Below are 13,781 nucleotides of genomic sequence, written 5' to 3'. Positions count from 1 at the left end.
ATGCTCAATTTACAGAGACCACAAGCGAAGTTGAGACCACGGCCATCCAATCTGAAATCACAGTGTGCGCTTTTCCATTAATAAAGTTTACAATTAAGAAATATTGGCTGCACAGATTCATAAATTTGTTGTCATTTTGAATTTATTTTTTGGGATTCGGCTTCAGGCACATCCCTACCCCTGTACTTGCATCGCTCTCAGGGATAAGAATTGGGCATTGCCCCACAGGAATCAGTTTGTGTGCCAATGTGTTCAGGAGGAGCGATCTGCAACCTCCTTGTCGGTTTATATATGCTACCACTGTAATATTGTCCGTCCTCCCAAAAACATGATGCCCTTCCACTAAGGAGAGAAAATGCTTCAGTGTTTAGAAAAGCGGCAACATTTCCAGAAAATGTATATGGTGATTGGTCAGATGGTGACCCCATCTCCCATTTATTATATTGTGAAGCTGAAAGTATATGAGCATACAAAGAATCAAAAATACGCACTGCTTTGCAGCCATTTGCATCAAATCATAAAGACATCAGACATGCAGACAAGCTTCGTACATCTCTCTCCCATCTGCCGCTGTCTCCACTCCTTAAATACGTCCACCTCCCCTCGCTGGAATGCTCTGCCCAGATGCCACTCGCCTCTGCCCTGCTCACCACAACTGAATTCCCATAAGATGACTGGTTTTTCAAAATAAATCAGAATATCAAAACCATAAGAAGGTAATTTGAGCGTAATGTTGCTGTTTATAATGGTGTTTTGCACACAACAGCAATGTGCCTGATTTTTTTTTTACCTAAAGAATGTGTATCTGAATTTGAGTTGTCGTATATGTCTTGTGGTTGCGTAGTGGTTGAATCTTTAGTTTGGTAATGTATGTAGACAGCATATCCATCCATATATAGTTGTGTGTAACCTAGTGTGGAGAGGCATTGGATGTAAAGGCATGTCTGTCTTGTTAGTCATTCCATACCTCTAATGGCTTCATCAATATGCACTGATGAATCGAGCAGACATGCATCACAGGTTGGAGACCTTAATTGACTGAACTAAAACACCCTGATGATGCTTCCCACCTCTCTGATATTTTATGCTGGCTGTGTGGTCCCGCTTTACATAACCCACATATACAGCTATGTTTTGAGCTGGTGTAATCAGAGATGGTAGGAGAAGACAACGTCGTACATTTACCTAAATCTATCTGCAGCCTTTTTCTCGTTGACCTCCTGGATAACCTTGACAGATATTTTGCAGAACAGCCTCCAGCTGCGGCAGATAGAAGCAATCTCCAGGCTTGTGGTTTCACAGGCTTGATAGTCACTTCAATACCTTGACTTTGCTGTCCTTAAGCCATTTTGCCACAATTTTGGAGGTATGCTTGGGGTCATTGTCCATTTTGAGAACCCATTTGCGACCAAGCTTTAACTTCCTGGCTGATGTCTTGAGATTTTGCTTCAGTATATCCATATCATTTTCCTTCCATATGATGCCACCTATTTTAAGAAGTGCACAAGTCTCTCCTGTAGCAAAGAACCCCACAACATGTTCTGACGTCTTATATCCGGGTCTCGAGACAGTGCCCACGTACCTGGATGAAGTATGTCTGAAATTTATTCATAATATTGCATGCATACCTAAAGGAAGAGACTGTTTTACCAGCAGATAAGTGCATCCTTCATCAAATAGAGTACATACTGTGACAGTACGCGGTTTCAGACGCAGCGAATAGCTGTCATCAAACTCACTTCTCTGTATCTGAGTGTCCAATTTATACACTAGTTCCTGTGTTTAAGTAGACTTTGTGTAGTGTGTGTGTGTGTGTGTGTGTCGGATTAGACTGTCTCCTCAGAAGTGTCTGAACGAGTGTTCTCTTGAATTAATAAGCCTTTATTTCCAAAGGTGCCTTCATTATAAATATAATGGTTTCTAAATTGATTTACCTAGTATCATTTGATTAACAATAACCATGGCTGTTGATTTTTTTTTTTTATTATTATTATTATACGGTTATTTAAAGAAATGAAAAACCTAATTAAAATGTTCAGTTTTCATGATCTGATGCGAAACTGGATTAGTCCACGTTTTCTGTCATTTGTAAGGCTCAATTTGCTTTGTAATGCATGCCTTGGGGATAAAGATCAGCATATTTATATATTAGGCTTGGGATCGATGCCTTTTTCATGCATCGATTAAGATAATTTCCAGATAATTATTGATCTATATAGTAATTTTTTCTGGATTAATTGTTATTATTATTGCATTGACAACCGATTGTGGATTTTGCCGATACTGATAATTTAAGTGGTGGGAAAAGGCAGATAACAGGTAATCTATTTTAAAATAGTTTTTAAAATAGATTTTTACAATGTAAAAAATATATATATCTATATCTTATCTTTCTGCGATGGGCACAGACAAAGAGTCCTAAATGAAAACTATCTCAGATGCATATTGTTGTTCAACCAAAATCCCCAAAATAACTTAAAAAGATTTGATGCATAACGTGGGACTTTTCATTATAAACAATCTCCAAAATACACGGGGAACTCTTATTTTGAAATTAAGAAACGATGGGGAAACTATTGGCAACTATCGGCACAGATTTTTCCAGACAACGATAGTTCCAAAAAGCAACTATCGGCACCAATATGTCAATATATTTATCTGTAAAACAGATATATCTTCTACCTCTATTGCATTGTTTAACTGCTTTGTTTTCCCTCTGAATTGTTCATTTATTATATGTTCTGTCTAATTGTTAAACTTAATGCTACTTGTTTCTATGAAAATGAATGGCTTTTATGTAAATCGTTGAATAATTTATGCAAATAAAACATTACAAGTTACTATATCTGTGAATGTCATCGATTCCTAGGCACAGTGGTAAAATCATTGTGTGCTATGTGTAGAGACTCACCGAATTGTGTAATGTATCTATAAACTCAACACTGAATTAGGGTTGTCGTCCATCGTGATGGCTGACCAACATCACAATGTAGAGCCACCATCGTGATGCCACGCCCCCTTTTGCGAGTCTTGCTAGTGTGACTCACTAATCCTAGTCTCTTCTATAGTTAACCTAAAAACTTTGCAGGGATTGCTCTGTAAATTAAATTGAGAATATAACTAATGCATATATGCTATTTTAAATACTGTAGTATATGCCAGAGACGTGACGTGTTAGTCTGTGAAAATACCGTGTCAGGCAGGCTAAACAAATATTGATCTTGACATTGTTAGCTTCTTGTCTTTTTTTTTTACATGTCTTACACTGTACATTTAGATTAAAATATTTTGTTATAGGCTACAAGAAAATAGCCTTTATTAATTAATTATTAGTAGTTGTAGTGTCTCAGAAAATCTTGCTCATTGTCACATAGCTCTTGTATACACTGAAGCGGCAGTTTAAGATAAACCCAGACCAGCGAACATCAAATAACTTTTGTCTGGTTAATACTTTTAAAGAAAAATTTCCTTGGCCATAAATCCATAATGTCAAATCAAATGAAAGAAACAAGGTGAATATGAATAACACACATTTATTAAAACATAGAAGAACAACAAATGAAACGGGAACAACACTCAGACCGAAACTCGGCATTAACATTTCACTTATAATTAGCAGCACTATTAACTTCATCACAGGCTACAAAATAAATTATGTTATTGAAATATTGTAAAGTGGTCATATGAACTACACAAATGAACATTTAAAAAATAATATGCGAAATCGAATAGCTCCATAGAACGGATGGCTGAAAAATGCGTAAAGAAGTCTAATATCTTTCACCATAGACCATGTTTAAATTTCGATGTTTCTGGCCAGAAATACCAAAATATTCACTTTATCTGGTTTTAATAAGCTGCGGATTGGAGTAACTACACTACCCGCTGTGCTGAAGACCCGCTCTGATGGAGTACTGGTAGCACATATGCACAGATATTTCCGTGCTAATCTTGCCATGAACGGAAACATTTTGTCGTTCGTTTTCCACCAAGTCAGCGGGTCCTCTTCCCCATCAATGGCCATTTCCTGCAGGTACATGGTCATTTCTGCCTCGACCTTTTGCTCATCAGTGAGTAAAATAACGAAATTATAGTTTTTAAGTGGAAAATAGTATTTATGTAAAGAGATATATTAAAATAAAAAGTGCACAACTCTTCTTAAGTGAAAGCTAAAAAAAAAAATGCGAGTCATTAGTTGGGTTAGTAAATAACGAAATTATAATTTTTCATATAATTTTTGAAAATTATATGAAATTATATAACCCCCCCGCCCCACCCCACCGACGATATCATCGTCCATCGCGATGTTTTACTGTCAACATCGTCAACTGCCAATTTATGGGACATCGCCCAACCCTACACTGAATCGATAACATATATGTTTCAACTTCTATGTATTAAAACACTTAAAATCAACTCTGGTGCAATGACTCATTGGTATTGTAGTTCTTTTACAAGGCTCCGTTTATTGTTTGATTCAAATAACACTCTTGGCCTGATATTAATTTGGCAGGTAAGTTCAGTGTGTTCGGTATAAACTAGGACCTTACGTTTGATTCTTCCTTTGGCCCTCTGTGTGTGTTGTGTGTGTGTGTATGCGGTCTGGGTGTTGATGGGGATTTGCTCTCCCTGGGTGGAACACACACTATTGGAATTGACACGCTGTCACATTTCATCAGTGTTTGGAACGGCCCCCTCCCCTAAACTCTGTGTGTGTGTGTGAGAGAGAGAGGCAGTTTTATGAATGTATGACTGCTTTATTTTCAGTCCCTTAAGAAAAGTCTGACCTCAACTGCTCAACAGTAAAGGGAAATATGCATAAACACACTATTTACAAAAGGGTGTTATAACCGGAGTTAATCAGGGACTGATTGAAATGTCCATTAAAAGGATGAATTTACTCATCCTCATGTCAGTCCAAACCTGTGAGACTTTCTACAGATAAGAGGAAATTGGATGTTCTTCAAAATATCCTATTTTGTGTCCTGACATGAAGTATGTGTATTTAATGTGTATCTGTGCTTTTAGAATTGGGTTGGGTTGGAACAGAACTGTCATTTTACTCTGTTTCTTTCTCTCTCTGTCAGACTTGTTTTTGTGGCTTATTGCTTTGGATTTAGGCCACAGGTTGCTCAATGACAAAATACATCACAAGTCATATACCTGCACTCATGTGGAACAAACAAAAAATGGTTGGTTGCCCACAGAAGGTCATTTGCCTAAGGTGCAGTGTGTCTTTGAGTCAGACTGTGCGTTTGTGGCTTATTTTGTGCTTTTGCAGTGGCAGATACAGTACGTGAGAATGATTTTGCATATGTCTCAGTTGCCCTTGCCTCTACGGCACATGTCAGGGGTCGAGTGGCTGGAGGAAGCTGTAGAGTTTGACCTGCCATGCCAGAAATGACATTTGTGACAGTCGGCACGGTAACGCGTGTTGACACTATAATCTGGGTGACTATGATTGTCCTGCAGGTTGACTAAAACTCTGGTTGCATTACCGTGCCAGGGCAGTATGGTAGCGGGTTAGATTAATGCCCTTGCTGTGGCCTGCATTTCTGCACTTCTTCGCACAGCCGTTTTCTCAAAGGAATTATTTTCCTCTATTTCCTTGTTTTTGTCACGCCTCCAGAGAAATAATTGGATGTAATTGGGTAGTTTGACCCTGTAGTTTATCATTTGGTAGCTCGGGTCTTCAGGGCTCACTGCGTGTCACTGGATTTATTTGTGTTTGTTCTTCATTCACAGTCTGTGCTGACGTTGAGATTGCCTGTAAATGTCGGTCCTGTACTTCTGGTGGACATAATTTGCTAAACCTGCACCGTGAGGAAGCGCATATAAAACTCAGCCTCATAATTAGCTGCTTCCTGCTCTATTGGAAAGAAAAGAAAATTATGCAATAACTGAAAACTTAAATAGCTGATGAATATCATTTGCTAATAAAGCCTCCGAACTGAAGCAGTGTGCTGTTGCGTAAGTGCATCTTCATTCATCGTGTTTGTATTTCATAACAGACTCAAACCTCAGCGCTTAGTAAGCAAAACAAACTGCTTCGACTGCACGCACAGTGCTTTTCTTGACATTTCATAAAGCATTGATGAGGTGGAACTTTTCTCTCTCTCCGTTTCTGGCATGATGTTGAAATCTGTGCTCAAATCCGTGATTTGCAACTTCAAGTTCTGGACTTGAATCTTAATGAACTCCCTCCTCCTTGTAGCTTGCAGATGTTATTTTTCCCCTTCTGTGTCCTGCACTGTTGCTCAAATCTAGTTGATAACGCCTGTCGAATGTGAAGTGCAGAGGTCATTGTGATCTTGTTTGGGTAAATAGGTTTCAGACCTGTCATGGCAATGTGAAGGAATTATCAGCAGATTTAATACTGATTCCCACAGATTAAAAACCACTCAGATCTGGTTAAATCCATGGTGTTAACAGATTTAAGTTCACAAAATCAAAATTGACCCTATTTACATTCTTAATGCACAATTCATTGGTGCGCCTATTCCAATGGGGGGGAAAGAAATGTCTGTTATCTTTCATCTTCAAATATATGTCTTTAACCCCTAAATTGGCCCCATTCACTTCCATAGTAAATGCCTCACTGTTGACCAGATGTTTGCTCTTTTATTTTTTTTTTACTAAAAGGAGGGACGAGTCGAATTATATTTTTGTGCCACAAATGCTGTCGATTGAGCTTCAAATGAATTTCTGGTAAGCTCAGTCAACATGTGGCATAATGTTGATTACCACTGAAAATAATTTCGACTTGTCCCTCATTTTCATTTAAAAAAAGCAAAAATTTGGGTTACAGTGAAACACTTTCAATGGAAGTAAATGGGGCCAATCTGGGAATGTGTTTAATGCACACCATTTAAATGTATAGCCACAAGATGTAAACAATGCAGGTAAACAGAATTGTAGTGTAACAAAACTGCTTGTTAACCTTTTCTGTGTAAAGTTATATATAGTGTATATATATATATATATATACAGTGAGGAAAATAAGTATTTGAACACCCTGCTATTTTGCAAGTTCTCCCACTTAGAAATCATGTAGGGGTCTGAAATTGTCATCGTAGGTGCATGTCCACTGTGAGAGACATAATCTAAAAAAAATCCAGAAATCACAATGTATGATTTTTTTAACTATTTATTTGTATGATACAGCTGCAAATAAGTATTTGAACACCTGAGAAAATCAATGTGAATATTTGGTACAGTAGCATTTGTTTGCAATTACAGAGGTCAAACGTTTCCTGTAGTTTTTCACCAGGTTTGCACACACTGCAGGAGGGATTTTGGCCCACTCCTCCACACAGATCTTCTCTAGATCAGTCAGGTTTCTGGGCTGTCGCTGAGAAACACAGAGTTTGAGCTCCCTCCAAAGATTCTCTATTGGGTATAGGTCTGGAGACTGGCTAGGCCACGCCAGAACCTTGATATGCTTCTTACAGAGCCTCTCCTTGGTTATCCTGGCTGTGTGCTTCGGGTCATTGTCATGTTGGAAGACCCAGCCTCGACCCATCTTCAACGCTCTAACTGAGGGAAGGAGGTTAAAATCCAAAATCTCGCAATACATGGCCCCGGTCATCCTCTCCTTAATACAGTGCAGTCACCCTGTCCCATGTGCAGAAAAACACCCCCAAAGCATGATGCTACCACCCCCATGCTTCACAGTAAGGATGGTGTTCTTGGGGTGGTACTCATCATTCTTCTTCCTCCAAACACGGTTAGTGGAATTATGACCAAAAAGTTCTATTTTGGTCTCATCTGACCACATGACTTTCTCCCATGACTCCTCTGGATCATCCAAATGGTCATTGGCAAACTTAAGACGGGCCTTGACATGTGCTGGTTTAAGCAGGGGAACCTTCCGTGCCATGCATGATTTCAAACCATGACGTCTTAGTGTATTACCAACAGTAACCTTGGAAACGGTGGTCCCAGCTCTTTTCAGGTCATTGACCAGCTCCTCCCATGTAGTTCTGGGCTGATTTCTCACCTTTCTTAGGATCATTGAGACCCCACGAGGTGAGATCTTGCATGGAGCCCCAGTCTGAGGGAGATTGACAGTCATGTCAAGCTTCTTCCATTTTCTAATGATTGCTCCAACAGTGGACCTTTTTTCACCAAGCTGCTTGGCAATTTCCCGTAGCCCTTTCCAGCCTTGTGGAGGTGTACAATTTTGTCTCTAGTGTCTTTGGACAGCTCTTTGGTCTTGACCATGTTAGTAGTTGGATTCTTACTGATTGTATGGGGTGGACAGGTGTCTTTATGCAGCTAACGACCTCAAACAGGTGCATCTAATTTAGGATAATAAATGGAGTGGAAGTGGACATTTTAAAGGCAGACTAACAGGTCTTTGAGGGTCAGAATTCTAGCTGATAGACAGGTGTTCAAATACTTATTTGCAGCTGTATCATACAAATAAATAGTTAAAAAATCATATATTGTGATTTCTGGATTTTTTTTTAGATTATGTCTCTCACAGTGGACATGCACCTACGATGACAGTTTCAGACCCTCCATGATTTCCAAGTGGGAGAACTTGCAAAATAGCAGGGTGTTCAAATACTTATTTTCCTCACTGTATATATATATATATATATATATATATATATATATATACAAGTTACTTTGTTGCCATGACAACGTAACGCTGTAAACCTAAAACCCTAAAATGACTGTTCAAAACGATGATTAAAACAACTTTATAGCTCAAATAATGCACAAGTTTTAAGAGAAAATGCTTGTGTAAAGTGTTCTATAAAGTTATAAGCTTCACATTTCCACTTTTAAACTCCAAAACTTTGCCCCATTAATTTGCATTTTAAGTGCTTCAATGTGACTTTCTTTTTCATAGAAAAGGAGGGATGAGTCCAAATAATTTTGTGATAATCAACATTATGCCACAAATGTTGTCGATTGAGCTTAACTTGTTTGTTTGTGTGTTTTTATTTATTGAAAGATCTGGGCCAATTACGAAGAGAAGCCGAAAGAAGAGGTGGCTCAGCTCACAGAGGAGAAGGAGCGTGTGGCCAAATACAGACCAGTCTATGTCACAGAGATCACAGACGGACTGCACTTCTTTGCACAGGATGTTGAGACTGGTGGGTGCTGTCCTCCTTCCCAGAATCAGTCCAGAATCATCTGTGACCCAAATCTCATTAATTAAATTAGCTTCCTTCATATTTCTAATTTAACTGTAGATGGCAAACTCAAAGGTCTTACACAATATGCATCTAAGCAAAGTCCAATTCAAATGTTCTCTAGCATGAATATGACATCATACCTGAAGGGCACTCTCCAGAATTGTTTAAAGTAATCTGTTTTATTTTGATGATTCTTAATGCTGAAGTGTTGTGTTACAGGCATTTCTCATGTCCCCGCTTTATTTGCAGAGACCGTAAGATATTTGTTTGTTGATTTTCCCCAAAAATGATGTTGGATGCACAGAAATTGCATCAATCAGTTTTAAATGTAGACACTCCAGCGAACAGTGTGTGATGACCTCTAAATGCACTGTGTTTTTCATACTCATTCATCCTTCGTGTAATAGCAGCTAGTCATTAAACATGACATTTAAATTGCCCCTAGTGCTGACCTGGGCCATTAGGGCAACTGTACTGTACTATAATTCACAGGGGCTGTGAATATACACTTTCTCACGCTAGGACAAGAAGCAATATCTTAACTATGCAACACGTACACACACGCTTATGTGTTGCATAATTAGGGTCTTGGCAGGGCCATAAAATTTACTTTTGTTGTCTCTTAATGCATAATGATTCGCAAATTAATTAATTTGCATGAAATTAGAATAAATCTGTGGCTCATGTTGCCAGAACCGTGACAATCCCATTGTATTTAGCGCGCTGTTTGACTTCAAATAACTCCATCTCAAAGACCTGCAGGTGTCAAAGCAATAGAAATACAATAGAGGAAAGAAACACATTTGCCCGCCCTCAATTTATCCACTTTAGTTCCTCGGTTGTGACCTCGAACCCCTGGAGGTTGCCCTGAGAGAAGGTGATGTAAGATGGCTGTGCCACGTCTAGTCACCATCACACCAATGAGTACCAGCAGCCACTGATACACACGCTCACTACATACTTCACACTACACACTGCACTCTGCGCTTTGTGAGGTAATTATTCAGGTTATCTGGTTAGCTGCAGGAGAAAAGCAGGTCACAGCAAATATACTGCAAGACTGAGGAGATGGAAAGAGGAAATGTATACAGTAGAGAGAAAACCCTGAGCTGAATGTGCAGTATGTTTGCAGCTTTGCACTGTTTTTGTTTTTTGTTTCTTTCTTTTTTTAGGGGTTGTTTCATATGGGGAGGAGTAAAGTGTTTTTCAGATGAACCAGCACAAATGTGCATCTTTTCCCTTTTTTAATTGGCCAACGTTTTCCACTGAGAGGATTGGAAATGGAGAGCGAGATGAGCTCGTTAGAGAAACTGGATTGTTATTTTCAGCTGAAATTTGTTCCTCTCTCTCGCTCTCTCAAACTGCATTAAAGGTCTCATTCCTAGCAGAGAACTTCAAAGCTTAGCCCTATAAAAACCTACAAGCCAGTCGCTTTGCAATTTCATTACCAGTTTTTCACAGCAACTTCAGAAAGACAGGAAAATACTAATAGGGTGGGCACAATTTTCGTAAACACTTTGAAGAGGAGCCTTTTGATTATGACATAATTTTTTATGTCTACAAATTTGCGTCTAATAATCAGTCTTTTTTCACATATGGTCTTCCTGGTGAAAGGAGCACTGGATTTTTCAATAATTCAAATAAAATTCCATGAATATAAAAGTTCTTGCCCTGCGGTATCAGATGAAGGTCTGATATGAGGGATTTTATGTAGCATGTATGATAGGGAGTTCGTGTACTGTAAGTATATGATTATCTGAGTAGGTGAAGATATGAAGATTGAACATCATTGATATTAATTGGTAAATTAATGTATTTTTACAGAGAAATCACAGAAATGGTGTTCATAAGCTTGTTAGACTACAATGGACAATTGTCATTGTGGTTCTATTAACCTTATTCTCAGCTGTTTTTTGGGGGGATTTTTTTTTTCATTGTTAGCCATGTGCCAAGTTTACCTTTTTAACCCTTACTTGATGTCAGAGACGTTGAAAATTGAAGGGGAGAAATTGCAATGCGGCTGCTTGCAGGAAAGGAAGTCCTGGCTTTTAAATTAAAAAGCCTAATTGGCAAAGGCAGTTCTTACTCTAGAATGCAAATGTTTGACCAACCTGCCAAAATACCAAAAAATAATAATTGTCATTTGTGAGCTAACAACATAATTTGTATATACTATGTGTTGGGATTTGACATTGAATTTAAGCTTGGCAAATAGTTTCATAGATTTCAGTCCTTCATTGAAGTAGATAGCTGTACTTGCATGACTAGAAACTAGCTGCCCGAGGGTATTGCCAGGATGTCTGCCCATTGGACTGATTTGCCTTTAAAAGGATTTTATTGATGTGGAGTAATGCAAATGGACTGCACTGTCCTGGCTCAGACTCAATGTCAATTCCTTTGTTTTTAAAATAGATTCAGATTCCATAGATTCAGTACATCAAATCAATGCATTAATGGTGCACTAAATCATTTCTATCTCAAATTTTACTCCGAAAGAAATGAATTGCAATTTTGAAATATGTATATAATCATGATGACACACAGGAGTTGAAGACTCAAGTGAAATCAGCAACCTATAAAAGCAGTTTTATCCTACATGGAGAGGGTCCCATCATGGGGGTTGCCATGTTAGGATCACATGACCAGCTGAATACTACTCACTTAATCTCAGTTACCGCCCTGTTATTGGACACTTTCACTCATGGATTAAATTAATCATGGCTGATTTTGAATAGTGAAATCCCGTAACGCATCAGTAACTGAAAACTATTGTTTGAATGATGCTGCATCCACACCTGTGTCCTCCTTGTTAAATTGAGTTTCAAACTTGTTCAGTTCTGAATTAACTTTGCTGAATTAAGGGATCAAATCACTTAACTATAGGATTGTAGTCTTGTAGGTGGTTGGATTTTAATGATTTTTTTTTATGATGACTCTCGTTCAGTTTGAGGAAAGACAGCTGTGATTGTGTCCCATTTAAAACCATGCTGGAAGAAATATGGTGCATAGTGAAATATTGCAGATTGACATAATCCAGTCAGATCACATACATATACAACATCTGTTCAGCCACTGCTTTTATTTCACTGTAAACAGTAGATCAAATCAGTATTTGATGAAATATCTGATAATGCAGTATCTGCATTTTTCCACATCATTATTTTCCCAGTAGACCAAACCCGTGCTGTTACAGTCATCCATACACGTCATATAAAAATAAGCAGTCCTGATTGATTTTGTGGTATCTCAGGGCTGGAGCTGACATTTCTTATGAGTTCTGTGGTTAAAGCATGGCCTGATGCTGTGTTGATCTCAGCTCACAACTTCATTTAAAAGACTAAACGCCCACAAATCGCCCTGATAACATCTTTGGTTTTCAACACCCCATGGGAAACTGGGAAAAGCTCTTTCTCTCCCGCTCTGTCTCTATCAATTCTTTTCCTGTTCTCTCTGCGTTCTTTAATTAGTTAGATTTAATTACTCAAAGTGTGAGATCAGTAGTGAAACTGAATTCCTTGGGCAAATGAACGTATGTGTGTATCTCTAGTGGCTGTGTGTAATAGCTCTCTTGGGTTGGGGTGCTATGTAGTTGTGTAACTGAGCCCTCAGAAAAGTAATGATCACTTTTTGTTTGAATTACTGACAGATTAGTTTCAGCATCAGCAAACACATCTGCAACAAACACATTAACTGTTTATCTTGAGCTGGTGCAGACAAGAATTCATATCAGAAATGGGTCACCTTGTGTAGACGTTTAAGAGAATTATTGTCACTTTTTCAGTGAATATAATTGTCAGGTTTGTCTTCCTGGTGAAAACAGCACTTGATTTTTCAGTTTGTTTGTCAAGTTTTAAACATTTGTTCACTAAAAAGTATGATTTATTTCAGTGTTTGGTACTTGTCATACAATCTCCATCAATCTCCATAAAATGAAATTTTTTAATTCCTTATTCAGTGGACACAAATTTAATGAAGCCTCTAACTAATATAAACCGTGTTGTAGTGTTTGGGCAGTGGTTTATGTGGTTTGGGCAGTGGTGTGTTTAGGGGGCCGTCTCTGGCGCTGAGCTTAATGACTGGAGCGGTTCCCCTACCAGGTGCCAGTTTATACACATCCGCCAGCACTCACCCCTACAACAGCTGTTTTACACCTAATTATGCCCAGCCCACATGCCTAGCCAGGGGGGAAAACTGGAAGTTTGTTTATTTATTTATTTACTCTGTCTTGCCCCAATATGTTTCCACTGGTCCCATTAGCTTCCACCACCACCAGACAGCATTCTCCTTCCATTTCCCATCTTGCTGTTGGTCCTCTGCAAAGCATTTTTTCCCCCTGCAGTTCACAAGTGGAGCATGCTTTGATATTGATTTAATTGGGGTGGGGGTGCTTGTACTTTGTATTGATTTCAGCACTAGAGGGGAGTATGTAGGCATGGAGGTGCAAGTTGCAGTCTCAAGCACTCTTGATTAGCATTCGAGTGTGTTCGCAACGCCTCCTGTTTGTCAGGTGTAAGCCCTGTTTGTGAGATTCACCAAGGCTCTTGGTAATTGTTTCTAATATTTTTAACTTTTTTAAATTTATTTATTTTCTGATTTTGTTGGCAAATATGAGCAACTTTTAGTGGTATATGC

At 38.6% G+C, this 13,781-nt stretch overlaps 1 protein-coding gene across 1 annotated transcript in view; it reads left to right on the top strand.

Annotated features, from left to right (window-relative positions):
- snd1 (staphylococcal nuclease and tudor domain containing 1) overlaps nt 1–13,781 on the top strand; it is a 220,790-nt gene that overhangs the window by 180,489 nt on the left and 26,520 nt on the right. Inside the window, exon 19 of the mRNA XM_052120467.1 lies at nt 8,966–9,107. Within this exon, the coding sequence (XP_051976427.1) occupies nt 8,966–9,107 (142 nt within the window). The remainder of the gene's footprint in view (nt 1–8,965; nt 9,108–13,781) is intronic.

This window comes from Xyrauchen texanus, chromosome 47 (assembly GCF_025860055.1).
Source record: "Xyrauchen texanus isolate HMW12.3.18 chromosome 47, RBS_HiC_50CHRs, whole genome shotgun sequence".
Lineage (NCBI taxonomy): Eukaryota > Metazoa > Chordata > Actinopteri > Cypriniformes > Catostomidae > Xyrauchen > Xyrauchen texanus.
This window is presented reverse-complemented; position numbering and strand designations above follow the sequence as displayed.